The 20,094-nt window shown below is 41.1% G+C and overlaps 1 protein-coding gene across 1 annotated transcript in view; it reads left to right on the top strand.

The window, feature by feature from the left end:
* LOC126419763 (cubilin-like) overlaps positions 1 to 20,094 on the top strand; it is a 753,686-nt gene that overhangs the window by 337,705 nt on the left and 395,887 nt on the right. The window contains exons 31-32 of the mRNA XM_050086938.1: positions 11,289 to 11,457; positions 12,228 to 12,409. Of these exons, the coding sequence (XP_049942895.1) occupies positions 11,289 to 11,457; positions 12,228 to 12,409 (351 nt within the window). The remainder of the gene's footprint in view (positions 1 to 11,288; positions 11,458 to 12,227; positions 12,410 to 20,094) is intronic.

Below are 20,094 nucleotides of genomic sequence, written 5' to 3'. Positions count from 1 at the left end.
CTCACCCAGAACTCTGCATCAGGGGAGACTTACCTCATGGGATGAGAAAGAAAGACTGATTATCAAGGACTGCAGCTGATGAGATTTGAAAGCCAGAGAGCTGGAAGGTGGAAGATGGGATAATCAGCAAGATACAGATTACTGACAAAATGTTATGCAAGAGTTAATAAGAGCAGAAAGCTAAATGCATTGTATGTCGTAGGGGATCGGGGGCGGGGAGTGGGAGGATAGACAAGTCAGAAAGTAAGAGGTACAGAAAACTGAAAGGAAGTGAAGAAAGGAATAATTACTGAGCACAAATGCTGAGACTGAATAAATTTTCTCAAATTAAGGCCAGGTGGGTGGCGATTACCAAGGAACTGGAACGCCAGTTGTCAAGTGCAGAGTCATGAGAAAATGGCATCTGTAGGCTGACAACTTGGTGGTAGCCATACCAATTTAAAAGGCCAAACAGTGTTTACATAACAGCTGGTACAAGACGTGTTGTTTCCCAGGTGGCTGTGCCTTTGATAGTATGTGATTTGCCAGTTATGGGGGGTGGTTTAGGTGGTGGCAGGAGGGTGCATAGGGTGTCTTACAGTGGGGACAATAACAGGTGCAGGAGCCGTAGGGTATGGAAATGGGGGCAGAAGGAGCATAAGGTCTGGCCATGATGTTGTGGAGATTGGGAGTGAACTGAAAAGCTTTCTGGTTGTGGTGGGCAAAATCTTAGACAGAATGGATCTTGTTTCAGGCCACAATTTTAGGAAGTCATAGCTTTGTTGTAAAAGCTGATTAGTGCATTCAGAACCAAGAAAATACTGAATGAGAAGAGCTGTACTCCTAAGCTGTTTTTCAGAGGGATCAGACTTACCAGGGTTGGACGTGATGGCCCAGTAAATGTATGTTTGAACGTGTTCGGGGGCAATTATGTCCATTGAAGGCTGTATTTGAATGGTTGTGTATTGCTGTTAAGAGTCAGCATCTAAACAAATACAGTTGCCTCGAATGGTAAAACTGTATGGGAGGGAACATTTGTCATAGGGAGGATGGCAGCTGTCAGAATGTAAGTACTGTTGTTTGCTGGTAGGTTTATTGTGAACAGAAGCTTGTAGCTGACCCTTGGTGAAGATGAGGTCAACATCAAGAAAAGTAATATGGTATTTGGAATAGCACCAAGTGAAATTTAACTAGGAGAGTGTATTTGAAGATTCCAAAAATTTTCACAGGTCAGGCTCACCATGAGTCCATATGGCAATGGCATCATAAATGTATTTAAACCAAACCAGTGGCTGAAGGCTGAAGGACCTTCTCAGCAACCCATGAAAGGATTGGCAAGGAAAGGAGCCATCCTGGTTTCCATGACTCCCATGATCCTGCACCATATATGTTTGTATGTCTAACCATCAGAGGTAAAGTAGTTGTTGGTAATTATAAAGTTGATCAGGCAAGCTGGATGGATGTCATAGATTTGGAATCAGGTGGGCACTTGTTGAGATAATGTTCAGCAGTGGACAGACCATGTACACAGGAGATTATGGTATAGAGGGAGATGGCATTCATGGTGACAGGCAAATGTCTTTGTACCATGGGCTGCAGATGTTGATCAACTAAGGCAGACGTATGTTTGGTGGGTGCTTTGAAGGCAGCAACTGTGGGAGGACCAGTGTAATTGGGTTTATGGATTCTAAGAAGGTAAAAGGTGAGGATGCGTGGTTTTTGTGGGGTGAGAATTTCTGTGGATTGAAGTTTTAGTTATTGTGAGTGGCCTGAAGTTTTGAGGAGGGACTGTAGGTCAGTTTATATCACAGGCATGGGACCCTGATGGCAAATGCTGCATGTATTGGTGTCAGACAGCTGACGTAGACCCTATCTTATATAGTCCCATCGATCAAGTACCACAGTGACAGATACCATGTCTGCTTGGAGGATAATGATGGAGCCATCACTTTTTAGAAAATGAAGAGCCTGGATCTCTGAAGAGGACAAGTTAAATACACTCCTGGAAATTGAAATAATAACACCGTGAATTCATTGTCCCAGGAAGGGGAAACTTTATTGACACATTCCTAGGGTCAGATACATCACATGACCACACTGACAGAAACACAGGCACATAGACACAGGCAACAGAGCATGCACAATGTCGGCACTAGTACAGTGTATATCCACCTTTCGCAGCAATGCAGGCTGCTGTTCTCCCATGGAGACGATCGTAGAGATGCTGGATGTAGTCCTGTGGAACGGCTTGCCATGCCATTTCCACCTGGCGCCTCAGTTGGACCAGTGTTCGTGCTGGACGTGCAGACCGCGTGAGACGACGCTTCATCCAGTCCCAAACGTGCTCAATGGGGGACAGATCCGGAGATCTTGCTGGCCAGGGTAGTTGACTTACACCTTCTAGAGCACGTTGGGTGGCACGGGATACATGCGGACGTGCATTGTCCTGTTGGAACAGCAAGTTCCCTTGCAGGTCTAGGAATGGTAGAACGATGGGTTCGATGACGGTTTGGATGTACCGTGCACTATTCAGTGTCCCCTCGACGATCACCAGTGGTGTACGGCCAGTGTAGGATATCGCTCCCCACACCATGATGCCGGGTGTTGGCAGTCCTGATTGTGGCGCTCACCTGCACGGCGCCAAATACGCATACGACCATCATTGGCACCAAGGCAGAAGCGACTCTCATCGCTGAAGACGACACGTCTCCATTCGTCCCTCCTTTCACACCTGTCGCGACACCACTGGAGGCGGGCTGCACGATGTTGGGGCGTGAGCGGAAGACGGCCTAACGGTGTGCGGGACCGTAGCCCAGCTTCATGGAGACGGTTGCGAATGGTCCTTGCCGATACCCCAGGAGCAACAGTGTCCCTAATTTGCTGGGAAGTGGCGGTGCGGTCCCCTACGGCACTGCGTAGGATCCTACGGTCTTGGCGTGCATCCGTGCGTCACTGCGGTCCGGTCCCAGGTCGACGGGCACGTGCACCTTCCGCCGACCACTGGCGACAATATCGATGTACTGTGGAGACCTCACGCCCCATGTGTTGAGCAATTCGGCGGTACGTCCACCCGGCCTCCTGCATGCCCACTATACGCCCTCGCTCAAAGTCCGTCAACTGCACGTACGGTTCACGTCCACGCTGTCGCAGCATGCTACCAGTGTTAAAGACTGCGATGGAGCTCCGTATGCCACGGCAAACTGGCTGACACTGACGGCGGCGGTGCACAAATGCTGCGCAGCTAGCGCCATTCGACGGCCAACACCGCGGTTCCTGGTGTGTCCGCTGTGCCGTGCGTGTGATCATTGCTTGTACAGCCCTCTCGCAGTGTCTGGAGCAAGTATGGTGGGTCTGACACACTGGTGTCAATGTGTTCTTTTTTCCATTTCCAGGAGTGTATTTGTAGGTACCTGAGGAATGGTTGTGAAGCTAAGCTGGATGTAAGGAATTCTTGGAGGGTTTGTAAGGGATGATTTTGAGGTAGTGACAGTGAATCAAGTTAGGATCACAGTTCGAACTGTTCAAGGCATGGTTCAATATCAGGTTTGCCGTTGGAAATATTTTGGGATTGGATTGCAAAGTGCTATTTCCATTTGACATTATGTGTGAAGGAAAGTACAGATTTGGCCAAAGCAGCATTGTTAAATGCATGTGTAGGACTGAAAATGAGACACTCGGATAATAGAAATGATTCAGGAGGGGAGAGTGCCTTAGATGAGAGGTTGAGAACACTGCTGCTGTGAATAGCTCTTGTGATCATGAGTTATCATTGCTCTAGGAGGCAGTGGTGAAGGGTGGGGGAGTTAGGAAGGGTGACCAATCTCAGTTTGTGGGAGCGGAGTGGTGGTTGATGGCATGGCTGTTAGGGAGAGAGTTAGGAAGGGGAAATCCACTGTTGTGGTAGTTTAGGAGAAGGTAGGATAGCTTGTTGAGATGAGGTTTGGCCTGTTGTTGCAGTTAGAGGTTGCTTTAGCAGATGATACTATCCAAGAAAACATGAGGGGCAGATAACTGCAGGATTTTGTATGAGAGAACTCTGGTGGAGTGGAAATGGGCAGATGATGCATACAGGTTACAAACTAGCATGGTAAATGCAATTGATTACTGTATTTTAAACTGTAAAAGAGATGGTGTAGAGTAGGATTACATCAAGGAACAGGGACTTTCAACATTAGGCCTTTGGTGGTAACTCCCAGGGACAGGCAGATTTTAAGGAACACAATGTGGGACCTTAGTTTTTATAGAGGAAGAGCATGTTTTCAAATGAACTGAATATAATATGCGATGGGATTCATCATTTCAATAGAGGAGGGTTAGGAGTATTACAGATGGTGGGAGTGTCGAAAAAAGGAAACAGAGGGAGAAAACTAAGTGAAAAAATGAAGACAAGAAAGGGTGGGGGCCAGAGAAAAAAAAATCTGAAAAATCTATAAAAATTTGTACGAAAATCATGAGAAAAGACAAGGATAAACAAGAAGTAATGAGTGGGTGATGATTTCTTGCCAGAAAAGTGGGCTGTATGATGTGAAAAAACTGTGACAGGAAAAAAAATCACAAAAATTATGAAAAAAAAGTGATAGGAAAAAATTACAGTAATAAATTGTGATGGGGAAAGATTATGGAAAAGACATAAAAGCAGACAGAAGCTTAAAAACACTGCAAACAGAAAAAGGAATTCATTGGAAACAATGGCATCTTATGTGTTTTGAAAAGCAGGCAGTAACACTGAATCAGCGCAGTTTGGTGAAAAATAAATGCACAAAAACATGAAAGTATCAAATACAAGCAAGGTAAGTAGTCGGTGAAAAAAAAATGATGTCAAATTTGCAAATAATTCTGAGACACATGATCAAGAAGTGTAATGAGCCATAAGCAAAGTATTACATCCAAATTTGTAAATAACAATGGTTCCGTCTAAGTGCACAGAAATCAGTACTAGAGAAGATGTAGGGTGAAGATGTTGGATGGTATAGGTGGTAAGGTGAATAAATGAGCAAACCAGCACATAAGGTCAAAAACAGTTAACAATTTGATCAAAGTAAATGAAAATAAAGACTGTCAAGGGAGTTTCATAAGAAGGAATGATTGCCACAAGAGATAACTATAAAAACAAAAATAATCCATCTTTGAAAATATAATGTGACTGGATGGATGAAAATTCAAGTCACCAAATGGTGGCAGGAGAAAACATATGCAAAGATTAAGTGAATGTGCAAGATTTCAGAGCCAGTGGCTCCTTCTTCTAGCAGATGGGTTGAAGGGGAAGGAATAGGGACGAATTAAAAGGACTGGTGAAGTTCAGAAAATGGGAGGGTTTGGAAAAGTCACCCAGAACCCTGCATCTGGGGAGATGTACTGTATGGGATGAAAAGGGAAGACTGGTTGTTGGGGACAGCACCAGATGACATTTGAAACCCTGAGAGCATAATGGTGGAAGATAGGATAATAAGCAAGATAGGATTACTGACAAAACATTGTGCAAGAGTTTTATAAGAGCAGAAAGCAAATCACATTGTATCTCATGGGGGAGGGGTGGGGTGGGGGATAGTGTGTATGTGTGTGTGTGGGGGGGGGGGGGGGGTATAGACAGGTCCAAAAATCAGAAAATAAAAGGGAGTGAAAAAAGGAAAAGTTGTTGTGCAGTAATTCTGAGGCTGAAGAAATTAACTTGAATTTAAGCCTGATGGATGGCAATAATGAAGAACATGTTGTAACACCAGTTCCCACCTTCAGAGTTCTACAGAATCTGTGGGAAGAATCCAAATGGCATGTGCGTAGAAACAGGCACCTAGTATCCAGTATTGTTTCACAATCCTTTCACTGATCCCTACAACGTGACCCTGATGCACCCTCAGCTGAACTCCGCACACATTGTTCCCTAAAACCTGATGACTCCGTCATTATCATCACAGCAGATAGAAGATCTACCAGTGTGGTACTTGGTCAACTGAAGTATGCAAGCAAGGATCTATGCCAGCTGTCTGTGACTCCTCTACATACTGTATCTGCCATAGAGGTCCTGTCCCTGTGATACAAACTGACCTACAATCCCTCCTTAAAACTTCTGGCCACCTACAAGGACAAACACCTCAATCGATATAACTTCTTACCCCACCCAAACGATGCATTCTGACCTTTTACCTCCTTTCTGAAGTATTTAATGTATTTGTATGGAGTGTAGCCACATATCGAAGTGAAACATGGATGATAAATAGTTTGGACAAGAAGATAATAGAAGCTTTCAAGATGGGGTGCTATAGAAGACTGCTGAAGATTAGATGGGTAGATCACATAACTAATGAGGAATTGGGGAGAAGAGGAGTTTGTAGCACAACTTGACTTGAAGAAGGGATCATCAGATAGTGAAGGGAGACGAAAATTTAATAGCCATGGGTGAATGGAATTGGATAGTAGGGAAAAGAAGAGATGGAAACATAGTAGGTGAATATGGATTGTGGGTAAGAAATGAAAGAGGAAGCCGCCTGGTAGAATTTTGCGCAGAACATAACTTAATCATAGCTAACACTTGGTTCAAGAACCATGAAAGAAGGCTGTATACATGGAAGAGACCTAGAGATACTATAAGGTGTCAGATTGATTATGTAATGGTAAGACAGAGATTTAGGAACCAGGTTTTAAATTGTAAGACATTTCCAGGGGCAGATGTGGACTCTGACCACAATCTATTGGTTATGAACTGTAGATTAAAACTGAAGAAACTACAAAAAGATGGGAATTTAAGGAGATGGGACCTGGATAAACTGACTAAACCAGAGGTTGTACAGAGTTTCAGGGAGAGCATAAGAGAACAAGTGACAGGAATGGGGGAAAGAAATACAGTAGAAGAAGAATGGATATCTTTGAGGGATAAAATAGTGAAGGCAGCAGAGGATCAAGTAGGTAAAAAGACGAGGGCTAGTAGAAATCCTCGGGTAACAGATGAAATATTAAATTTAATTGATGAAAGGAGAAAATATAAAAATGCAGCAAATGAACCAGGCAAAAAGGAATAGAAATGTCTCAAAAATGAGATCGACAGGAAGTGCAAAATGGCTAAGCAGGGATGGCTAGATGACACATGTAAGGATGTAGAGGCTTATCTCACTAGGGGTAAGATAGATACTGCCTACAGGAAAATTAAAGAGATCTTTGGAGAAAAGAGAACCAGTTGTATGAATATCAAAAGCTCAGGTGGAAACCCCGTTCTAAGCAAAGAAGGGAAAGCAGAAAGGTAGAACGAGTATATAGAGGGTCCATACAAGGGCGATGTACTTGAGGACAATATTATGGAAATGGAAGAGGATGTAGATGAAGATGAAATGGGAGATATGATACTCCATGAAGAGTTTGACAGAGCACTGAAAGACCTAAATCGAAACAAGGCCCTGGGAGTAGACAACATTCCATTAGAACTACTGACAGCCTTGGGAGAGCCAGTCCTGACAAAACTCTACCATCTGGTGAGCAAGATGTATGAGACAGGAGAAATACCTTCAGACTTCAAGAAGAATATAATAATTCCAATCTCAAAGAAAGCAGGTGTTGACAGATGTGAAAATTACTGAACTATCAGCTTAGTAAGTCACGGCTGCAAAATACTAATGCGAATTATTTACAGAGAAATGGAATAACAGTTAGAAGCCAACCTCGGGGAAGATCAATTTGGATTCCGTAGAAATATTGGAACACGTGAGGTAATACTGACTTGATGACTTATCTTAGAAGGTAGATTAAGGAAAGTAAAATCTACATTTCTAGCATTTGTAGACTTAGAGAAAGCTTTTGACAATGTTGACTGGAATATTCTTTCAAATTTTGAAGGTGGCAGTGGTAAAATACAGATAGCAAAAGGCTATTTACAATTTGTACACAAACCAGATTGCAATTATAAGAGTCGAGGAGCATGTAAGGGAAGGAGTGGTTGGGAAGGGAGAGAGACAGGGTTGTAGCCTCTCCCTGATGTTATTCAATCTGTATATTGAACAAGCAGTAAAGGAAACAAAAGAAAAATTCGGAATAGGTATTAAAATCCATGGAGAAGAAATAAAAACTTTGAGGTTAGCCGATGACATTGTAATACTGTCAGAGACAGCAAAGTACTTGGAAGAACAGTTGAATGGAATGGACAGTGTCTTGAAAGGAGGATATAAGATGAACATCAACAAAAGCAAAACTAGGATAGTGGAATGTAGTCAAAGTAAGTCGGGTGATGCTGAGGGAATTAGATTAGGAAATGAGACACTTAAAGTAGTGAAGGAGTTTTGCTATTTGGGGAGCAAAATAACTGATGATGGTCAAGTAGAGAGGATATAAAATGTAGACTGGCAATGGCAAGGAAAGCATTTCTGAGGAAGAGAAACTTGTTAACATCGAGTATAGATTTAAGTGTAAGGAAGTCGTTTCTGAAAGTATTTGTATGGAGTGTAGCCATGTATGGAAGTGAAACATGGGCGATAAATAATTTAGACAAGAAGAGAATAGAAGCTTTCGAAATGTGGTGCTACAGAAGAAAGCTGAATATTAAATGGGTAGATCACATAACTAATGAGGAGGTATTGAATAGAATTGGGGAGAATAAGAGTTTGTGGCACAACTTGATTAGAAGAAGGGATCGGTTGGTAGGACATGTTCTGAGGCATCAAGGCATCACCAATTTAGTATTGGAGGGCAGCGTGGAGGGTAAAAATCATAGAGGGAGGCCAAGAGATGAATACACTAAGCAGATTCAGAAGAATGTAGGTTGCAGTAGGTACTGGGAGATGAAGAAACTTGCACAGGATAGAGTAGCATGGAGAACTGCATCAAACCAGTCTCAGGACTGAAGACCGCAACAAAAACAACAACAAAGGTCCACAAATCCAACACCCTCCCCATCCCATAGTTGCCAGCTTCAAAACACCTACTGAACAAATATCTACCTTAGTTGATCACCACATGCAGCCTGTAGTACAGAGACTTCCTATGTATGTTCAAGAGACCAACCATTTCCTAGATCATCTGAAATCTGTTCCCATCCTGCTCCCATCACACACCTTGCTTTTCACCACTGATGCCACCTCGCTGTATACCAACATCCTCCATGTACATTTCCTGTCTGCTGTTGAACTTTAGCGTCACTGGTGCCTCCTCATTCCAAACCTTGTGAAGTGCTTCCTGTTCATCTTAATCAACTTGTTACCATTGATGCCATGACTTTCTGTACCAAAATCTCCCATGTAATTGGTCAGTCTGCTGATGGATATTACCTTGATCAAAGTCCTCGTGGTTCCAAACCTATGACTTATTTCCTGCTCACCTTAATCAACTCCATAGTTTCTAACAACTGCTTTTCTTCTGAGGAACAGACATACAAACAGATTAGTTGCATGGCTATGAGAGCCAGCATGTCTCCTTCCTACGCCAAATTTTCGTGGGTCCCTTGGGCTGTCCTGGGATCCATAAAACTTCAGGACCTGGTTTGATTTAGATGTGTTGATGACATCTTTGCCATATGAACTTATGGTGATGCTGATTTGTTAAAATTTCTGGAATCTCTAAATACCTTCTCCTTATTAGATTTCACTTGATCCTATTCCAACTCCCATGCCACTTTTCTTCATGTTGACCTCATCCTCACTAAGAATTAGCTACACATTTCTGTTCACATTAAACCCACTGAAAACAACAAAACTTGTATTTTGACAGTTGCCTTCCATTCCATGTGATATGATCCCTCCCATTCAACCTTATCATTTGAGGTAAACATTTTTGTTCCAATGCAGACTCTTAACAACAGTAAACCAAAACTCTTACTCAACCTTCACTGGATGTAATTATGCCAGTTTCAAATGCACATTTACCAGGTCATCACCTCCAGCCGTGGTACATCTTATCCCTTGAAAAAACAGCTTAGAAGTATTATCTTGGTTCTGAATGTATTAATCAATTACTTCCGCAAGGGTATGAATTAAACTCCATGTTCCTTCTGCTCCCTGTTCCCAGCCTTATGGCTCGTACCCCTGTGAGTGCGCCCCCTGTAAGACTTGGCCTATGCACCATCCTACCACCAGCTATACAAGCCCCCTGACTGGCAAAACATATACTAGAAAGGCATAGACACCTGTCAAAAGACACATGTCATGTACCAACTATTATGTAAACACTGTTTGACCTTTTTCATTGGTATGAGGATTACCATTTTATCATTTAAGATTGATGGACATTGATAGAGGGTGTATACTCACAAGACACAATATCCTGTTGCAGAGCATGCTCTTCAACATGACAAGTCATGAGCACAGTGTCTGTTACATGACATGTACCATCGGGATTCTTCCCCAGACATTCTCAGAACTCAATAGGTGTGAAGTGACTTTAAGATGTTGCTCTTGGTTTCACCACCCACCTGTCTTGATTTACGGTAATTTCTTCAGTCTCAGTATTTCTTCTCAGTGATTTTTCCTTTCTTCACTCCCTTTTAGATTTCTACATATTTTATTTCCTGATCTGCCTGTTTTTCCCCACTTTCTACCTTTACTACATACAATGCATATAGCTTTCTGCTCTTATTAACCCTTCCATGATATTTTGTCAGTAATCTCTGTCTTGCATATTATGCTACGTTCCATTTGTAAGGTCTAAGTTTTTCAAATCTCGTCCACTGGAGTACCCAACCATCCTGTCCAATCAGTCTGCTCTGACCCAGGGTTGATGGTGACTTTCCTGAACTTTCTCCATTTCCTAAACCTCACTAATTCTTCTCCTTCATCCTTCTTCCTTCCTCTTCAGGCTTTCTGCCAGAAGAAGGAGCCACTGGCTCCAAAAGCTTGCACATTTGTTTAACCTTTATATATGTTTTCTGCTGCCACTGCTTGATGAGTAGATTTTTATCCACCCAATTACATTTTTTTTAAAAAAATTGATTATTATTGTTGATATATTAAATGGATTGAAGATATTTTTGTTTATTATGAATCTTTGTACTTAGTTTGCTTTATAATACTTGTGTGTAATTGCTTCTTCTCTATATTTTCCACTCAAAAAACTGTTTTTCAATGGTTGATTTAAATATGTGATAATGGCAATCTTTAATAACTATGATAAAAATCTCCCTTTGTGTAAAGCTGGCACCAGTGAAACAGATCACCAATTAGTTATTTTTCTTGTGTTTCAACTATTGAAAATTTCAATATTTTTGAAAATGCTCCATCACTCACTGACAAATTAGCAGTGCATATCAGTGCATGTGAAGAATAGTATTTTGACTAGTTTCTTCTTAAATCCTCTCTATTGAGCATTTTGATCTGTTGCTAATTAGAGCTTTTTTACAGATATATGGTGGTATAGATGACACAGCACCCCAACTCACCCAGCTCTGTCATACCCAAGAAAAAGCAATGAACTACTCATCATCTGGAAATAATATGTTTATTCGATTTGTCAGTGACTGGGTTTATTCTGGTAGAGGCTTTAAAGCTTCTTACAAGACAGTAGCATCACGTAAGCCATTTTTATCATAACCAGTGAAGTAACTGCCATTCAGTAGTTGTTCCAACATAATTTGAAAATTGTTTTAAATGTTTACATTACTGCTTGTGTCTGTATGTGTGGATGGATATGAGCGTGTGTGCGAGTGTATACCTGTCCTTTTTTCCCCCTAAGGTAAGTCTTTCCGCTCCCGGGATTGGAATGACTCCTTACCCTCTCCCTTAAAACCCACTTCCTTTCGTCTTCCCCTCTCCTTTCCTCTTTCCTGATGAGGCAACAGTTTGTTGCGAAAGCTTGAATTTTGTGTGTATGTTTGTGTTTGTTTGTGTGTCTATCGACCTGCCAGCGCTTTCGTTCGGTAAGTCACCTCATCTTTGTTTTTATATATAATTTTTCCCACGTGGAATGTTTCCCTCTATTATATTGATACCAGTAAGTAAAGTATACGTTTTCCTTTTGTTTTCAAAGTGCACTTTGAATGGCTGATTTAGTACATCTTTGTATCAGTTTTTTAGGTATTTTTTGGAAGGAATGTGTTTGTAAATGTGGCAGAATATACTAGATCTGTCAAATAGTACAGCACTTTGCACTTACATATTTCATATGTACTTATCAAGCTTTTGAAATAATTTCAGTTGTGTAAATGTGTGTTCCATGTATGCTGTAAGAAACATCTTCAGTTCCATTATTCGTGTTTACACTGTTCTGCAAATGTAAAATGAAAAAGATGAAGACAGTCTAGGGATTATGTCATAAAATGAATTACTTTTCATTATTTTCAGGTTGTGGTGGTCATTTAACAACTCCAAAAGGGTCAATTCATTCAAGCAATTATCCAAACAATTATGACCCCTATGATGACTGCATGTGGCTGATTGAAGTTGACACTAATCATCGAATCAATTTTACAGTCAGTGACATTGACATGGAATCCAGCTCAGATTGTTATTATGATTACCTTGCAGTAAGTTTTGATTTTCTCTTTTACAACCATATTGATTAAATGCAAGTAATTTCCATTCAGGACTGCAAAATTGTCTGATAATGGAATGGGTTCCTTCAGAAAGTGAAATTTTTGTTGTTTCTGTGTTTCTCTATTTATTTGGTGCTACAATGCAGCCGAAGTATGAATATCTGATGCTACTCTTCTTTTGAATACAGCTCTCCAGTTTTCCCCAACTCTTCTTCTGAACACTGTGAGTAGGGTAGTGGTGGTCTTAAAACAAAAGGAGAACGATGCATTGAGAGCTGGAATCAAAGATTCAATGAACAGCAGTGCAGGTTAAGGGGTGGGTTTGTACTGTTCAGAGATACAATATTTTGCTGTCTTGTACATAACCCAAATGTGGCCTGGATTGGAAAGCTGTGGTTGTTCTTTACAGCAGGTTGTGGTTGACTCCCCATTGTCTTCCTGTTCGAGTTGATCTATCCCTTCATCTCAGGTGGTGCCTTTGTTGAAGAGGTGTTAAACTCCAGCTTTCCTATTTGCTATGGATTTGGAAGTAATGGTTCAATTTGCTATTAATAGTAATGTTGAGCAGAACTTTCCTACATTTCAGCTGTATGTGACACTTTCACATACCATCAACTATGAGTTCTTATGGATTTTTAATTTTCTTCTTACAACTTCCATAGATCTCAAAATTCTGTTGGACTTGCATAATATCTTCATGTGCTAAGTTTTGTGTTCTGACAATGAAAGAAAATGCAGTCAAGAGCCCTGATCCCATAGTTAGACCTTCTTATGTTCATAAACAAATTGGCACTTTTGTCTCACTAAAGGATGACCTTGCTGGTATGCTGATTGAAGGACACCACAGCTTGGTTACCAGAAAACTGTTGCACTCATAATTTATTCACTGACACATAATATTCTGCAAATACTATCATGACATGAGAGTTTTCAGGAATGTGAAAGTTTTATATTAACGCTCAGATTGAGACACAGCAAACAACTTCTGTAAACTTTCCTAAGGACAAATTTTGACTAGCGCTAATCCACTCTAATAATTATGGAAATTAACTTCAAGAATACTTCATATATGTATATGTCCATCTCCAGGGCTGACTCTTTATATAATAGCATTGACTATGTTGGTGAGAGTTTTAAGTATTCACATGATGCTACACAGGCAGTGGCATAGTCATTAGTAGGCTGTCCTTAGCCATATAGGTCCCAGCAGAGGATACAGACAAAGTGTGTCCCAAAATGTTCCACCTATCTCATGTCCCATCCGTCACCTTAACCCTTCACACAATACATAGTCCTATGATGCAGTGACCCAAGTAATCTTCAGTTCGATGAAGAGAGACAGAGGGGCAGCTCTCCAATCCACATTGCAGACACCATTGTTGGTATTGAAGGAATCTCAGGCAGAAGAACAAGAATAGTATTAAAAACCAATAAAATTACTCACTGGAAGTAGTACAAGTTTATGCTTCAACAACCTTGCAACTTTGATGAAGAAATTGAAGACCTTTACGGCAAGTTACAAGGATTGTTAAACAGAAGTAATTCACACTGTAGTATACTAATAATCAACTTTAATGCATAAATGGGGACAAAGTTGAGAAACGACTCTTCAGTGGGATAATTGGGATTCGATTCCATGAATGATGTTAATTGTTCCCTCTAGGGAGACTCTTGGCCTAGTGGCTGCTGGGAGCTGCTATATTAATAAACTTCATACATTTCTCAAGAAAAATCGAATCCGAAAATAGGCGTAGATAGGATTACATGAAATTAAAAATTATATTGACTGTGCTCTGTCAAAGGACAAACAAACTATGCAGGATGTGTCAGTTTTAAACCAATTCCAAATTTTTAGTGACCACAGGCAAATAGAACTGGACCTTAAGCTTGGGGGGAGGGGGGAGGGGGGGCAGGAGGTGGTGGTCAGAGAGAGAGAGAGAGAGGGGGGGGGCAATGAGGAGATGGACAAAGAGAGGGGGGGGAGGATATGAACAGAGAGAGGGATGAGGATAATATAGATGTAGACGGGGAGGAGTAGATGGACAGAGAGAGGTTGAAGAGGAGTGGACAGAGAAAGGATGGAGGAGGAGTAGATAGAGAGTGGGGAGGGTAAGATGGATGTAAAGTGGAGGAAGAGGAGATGTTCAGAGAGTGCATTGAGGAATGGATGTGTGCACTACATGTGATACACACACATGTGGGTGATGCTGTGAATAACAAGCTAGTACTGTGATAAATTATAGGGTGGAGTGGGTAATGAGGTATTCTATTACTTTATGTTTTGGACATCTGGGGATTTACAGTTCCTTGGCAATTGCCTACTGGCAACCAGTTATTCACTCTTATTATTAGTCAAAAATACTATTAGGGAGAATATGTAATGGCACATAAGTGTGAGACTGTGTACTCCTACAACAGTAGGCTCATGAGATTATGTAATATATGTTACTTTCTGGAATTGTGGAGGAGTTGAAACACAACATTATTTATTTCACTAGGCTTGTTGTTACTTTCTTTTTCATATAACTTCCATTGTAGCTTGTTTTTCTATATTGCTTAGAAACTGCTTCAAACTGATCTTGATGGCCAAGAATGATTGTGGTGATTGAGAATGAAAGTACAGCTGGTGCTGTTACTTCAGTTGTTCCATGTTTACTTAATCAATGTACCATCACTTTATCCTGTATTTTCCTTGATTTCTGATTATGGATATTTGTATATTAAGCTGAACTCAACAAGAAAATGTTACAAATCTTATAGACTTCTAGCGTCTAATATTGATTATTTACAATAGTTTCTTGATTACAGGACAACTGAGAATATAAGACAACCCTCATTTTTAAGAAGATCCTTAAGAAGATTTTATTTTTAATGTATTCGGATTAATCAAAATCACAAACTGCTTTATTGATGTAAAATATCAACTCAAAAAAGTTAACATTATATCTATCCTGAACTTATGCCATTTATTGATTGCTTACTCTCTAAATCAGTCACCTGTATTATCATTATTTTTAATCACCACCACCAACATAATTATTTGAGATGATAGATACACATAACCAATGATAGGTTAGAAAGGAAGGATTGTGTTTCTATGTAAGAGCAACAATCGAGTTTATAATGTTGGTTGTCACAAATAATTGGGTGTTTCTTGGGACTATGTCACAATTTCTAAGGCAAAGGTGAGGGGGCAACCTGAGAACACAGCTGTTTTTTCCTGAGTACATAGTGTATTTTGCATTTATATAGGCATGACACTGTGACAAATTCCTTTGTTTGTTGCTTCCAAACATGTCATCTGTTTCCTGCTCTCACATTGGCTGCATAGAATCATCCACTGATACACCCTCTTCCATTTGCATTATACCTCTCATCAAGCATTGACAACATTGCTGCATGAAACATGTAAATGTGCCACTGACCCCTATGTAGACTTTTACCATCTCTGGAGAAATTTATACTGTTCTTGAGTATTTGTACAATATTAAAGTGAATTCAGTTACGATTACAACTGGACTCAGGCAAACTGCAGTTTGAACATTTTAGATGTCCATAAGAACTCAAGGTACATGGGATTCATTCCTATCATTGGCATGACAATGAAATTGGCTGACCGCTCACCGTTGCCTTTCCACATTTGCCCTCATATTCAGCCAAGCTGGCGTCACTGTTCACCATCCAACCCTTCCAAATTCTTCAAAATAAGTCTGCATATGGCCTCAATTAAACAGTATAAAATTATTGAACTCAACAGAATAGTTTAATCTGGGAATGTAATATGACCCTTTATTTTTGAAAGATGAATTTGGGAAAAACGATACTATCATAGTCGAGTAGATGTTGTACATTACTGAATAAAAATGCTGTATATGGTTTACTATGGTCCTATGTAGTGATTTACAAGTTTCTAAATTTAATTTTTTTAGAAGTAAAGGAGGCCACTCATCCAAAAACAGGAGCATCCCAAAACAGGAGTTGTTAAGAGGCACACACAGACAAACAAAAGAAAACTTGCGAGCTTTCAGAGTAACCGTTTTTTGAGCTAGAGTACAAGTACACACAGAAAACACACACACACACACACACACACACACACACACCTATTGTGGTGTGCATTTTGGCAGGTGGACTATGTAGGGTTGGGGTTTGAAGTGGATGTGGATGGGGTAGGTAGGTGGAGAGAGGCAGGGCGAGCAGTTTGGTATGGATGGCTAGCGGTTTGGAGGGAGGCAGCCGGTTTGCCTGATGTGAATGTGGGAGAGAGGGGTGGCACTTGCACGGGCTAGGCATCTTGTGCATGGTTGTTGGCACCAGTGGGGAGCATCAAACACTGAAGGTGAATGGGGGCATGAATTGGGAGCGGGACAGAGTGGAGGAAACGGAAGTATTTAAGGGTGGGGGGGGGGGGCAGTGGGGTATCAGAGATTGTGGCCTTGAGGCCAAGATGATTAAGGGAGCAAAAGATTTGTTGCAAGGATAAATCCCATATTCGTAGTTCAGAGAAGCTGATGGTGAAGGGAAGGATCCAGATGACCCAGGTTGTGAAGCTCTCATTCACATTGAGCATAGTGTGCTCAGCTGGATGTTGTGCCCCACCGGGTGAATAACATTGTCCTTGGAAGCAGTTTGGCGGTGGCCATTCACCCTTTTGTAAGGTGGTTTGTTATTGTACTGACATGAAATGCTATGCAGTGTTTGCTGCGGAGTTGGTATGTGACATGATTGCTTTCAAGTGTGGGTCAGACTCTGATGGGAGAGGACAAGCCTGTGACAGGACTGCAGTATAAAGTGCTGAATGGATGTATCAAACAAGTCTTGTCCTTGGTCTTAAACAGCGATAATATCCCTTTCGTAAGGGACAGGGAGGGGAACTGGCACAGTGATCTAGGGATCCCTCTCGTAAGGGACAGGGAGGGGAAGTGGCACAGTGATCTAGGGATGTTGAATAAGTTGGGTGAGCAACAAAGTACCACTTTAGAAGTGATTGGAAGGATCTTGAGCAGGTTGTCCCTAACTTCAGGTCATGACGATAAATAATAAGAGTCCGTATGAAGAATATGGTTGAATTGTTCCAGTCTGGAATGATAATGAGGCTCCTCCCACCACCTCAAGAAGCTAAACAGAGCACCCCCTTCCTCCTCCCCCCTCCCCTTCCTTAGTCAGCCATTACCACCCTGGACGTGAACAACTTAACCATATCTTATGGTAGGCCTTCAATTATCTATCATTATGCCCTGAAATGAAGGACATCCTACACAAGATTCTTCCCACCCCTCCTAACGTGGTGTTCCATTGCACACCCAACCTATACAACATCATGGTCCATCCGTATCCTACTCCCAGTCCCAACCCTTTGCCATGGGGATCATATCCCAGTGGAAGACCAAAGTGCAAGAACTACCCAGTCCCCCTCCCCAGCGTTCCATACCCCAGTCCTGTCACAGGCTTATCCTATGTTTCCAGAGGCTATGACCCCCTGTGAAAGCACCATGTCATATCTGTTGTGAATGCTGCACAGCTTTCTATGTTGGTGTGATGACCGACCAGCTGTCCAACAGGGCAAATGGCTACCATCAAACTGTTGCCAAGAACAAAGTTGATCACCTGGTGCGGCACAACTTGCAGCTGAGCCTAACTTGCTCAATTTGAATGGCTGCTTCACAACCCGGGCCATCTGGATCTTTCCCTTCTCCACAAGCCTCTCTGAACTGATGGGAGTTATCCTTGCAACACATCCTTCGCTCCCATAATCATCTTGGCCTCAAGCTTCGATAGCCCACTGTCCCTATGCCCTATATCCAACAGTATCCCCTCCACACCTTGTCACCCCCTCCCAACTCATGTCCACACATCATCTTCAGTGTGCTTCGCTCCCCACCATTGCTGACAACTATGCATCGAATGCCTAGCCCAAGCCTTCCCTCCCACATTCTCAGCTGGCAAACTGGCTACCTCCCTCCAAGCTTCTAATTACCCACCTCCAGACCCTCTCCCTGCCTTTTACCTCTTTCTGTATCTACCCACCTCACCCAATACAACCACCACCCCGCCCTAGTCCGCCTGTCGAGTTGCAGCACTGGCTTTGCACATCCAGTGGGCACCGTGCTGAAACATGAGTGTGTGTATGCATTTGTGCATGCGTGCATGCATGTGTGTGTGTATGTGTGTGTGTGTGTGTGTATTTGCACTCTCTCTCAAAAAGTGATTACTCTGAAGGCTAGCAAGTGTTCTTTCTTTTTTGTATGTATCTGTCAATGGCTCAAAGCTTCTTCTTTTCATTGAGTGGTCTCCATTACTCCTAAAGTATTACACTCTATCAGAAGTTTCCTACAACACTATAAACATAGCTTCTGATGTGAGCAGTGCACACCTTCACTGTCATGTTAATTCTTTTTGCAAACTAAATCAGAGGTTTTATATTCTGATTGTTCTCTGGATGCACAGAATGTTCACCTTTTTCATTTGAGTGCTCTTCTTGTATCCCCATACAAACTTTAACGTCTTTAATTACTTTAATTTTGATGTTCAGATATCATCACACATTTTTAAAGTAGGTATCCATTTAAGTCTTCCTATGTGTGCACAGCTCAACCACGGTCTTATATGTATATTTCCCTTTAATTCTCATTTTATTCATTCTTTCATGAATAAGTGTATTTTGTATACTTTGCTCCTCACATGCTAACGATCAGAAATTCTGTTACAACGGTGGAAAATAATTATTAACTGTATGAATGATTCTACTGCAAGAAAGCTGGTGACTTGTGTATTTCTTACTCTTCACTTCATACATGCCAGTGCTGTGTTTGGTGCTTTTTGATCTCATAACTGATCTGTAACATATTCTTTTATGTGTTTACTCACTAATGAGATATTAATTAAAATTTTATTTCTTGTATTACTTCTCAATCCCTGTAATTCTTGGCAGGGGTATTCATGATTGTAAAAATTCAAATGACAAAAATATGTTATGTTGTTTCTTCTTTAAATGTCTCAGATCATCAGTATTTAAATTTCCCTTATGCCACACTGATATTTTTATTCTGCACACACATAAACATTTAAATATGTTTGTCTAGAAAGATCCAGAAGCAGAATGTGAAAATTTGTAAATTACTACTACTAAAAATTAAGTTCAGTAAATTGAAACTTTCTAACAATGGAAACTCCAGGGAGAAATATCAACAATGCAGGAGAAGGTAGATTGCTACTTCTGTAAAGAAGACAACATTAAGTTTCTGACAAGCACAATTAAAAGACATGTACATAAAGCTTTCGACCATAGCCTTCATCAGCAAAAGACAAACATACACCATTCATACACACAAGCAAGCACACCTCATTCACACATGATCACCAACTCTTTAGAGGTCATGTGTGCATGAGGTGTGCTTGCTTGTATGTACAAAGGGTGTGTGTTTCTGTTTTTCTGTTGAAGACTGTGGTTGAAAGCTTTATGTAAGTGTCTTTTACTTGTGCCTGTCTGTTTTCTTTGTGGTAAGCAGCAATCTATCTTTTCCTACATTGTTGTTTAAATTCAAACTGTGGTGCACTGTGCCTGTTCATTTCATTTTTCAGAAACATCAGTCTGTCTAAAAGGTTTATCTGACTCATAAATGATTATTCCTTCCATGTACAAGCAATACGTGGATACGAAATATATCACTGTATCT

Source organism: Schistocerca serialis, chromosome 9 (genome assembly GCF_023864345.2).
Source record: "Schistocerca serialis cubense isolate TAMUIC-IGC-003099 chromosome 9, iqSchSeri2.2, whole genome shotgun sequence".
NCBI classification, from domain to species: Eukaryota; Metazoa; Arthropoda; class Insecta; order Orthoptera; family Acrididae; genus Schistocerca; species Schistocerca serialis.
Note: the sequence above shows the minus strand (reverse complement) of the source record. Positions and strands in the feature narration are given on the sequence as shown.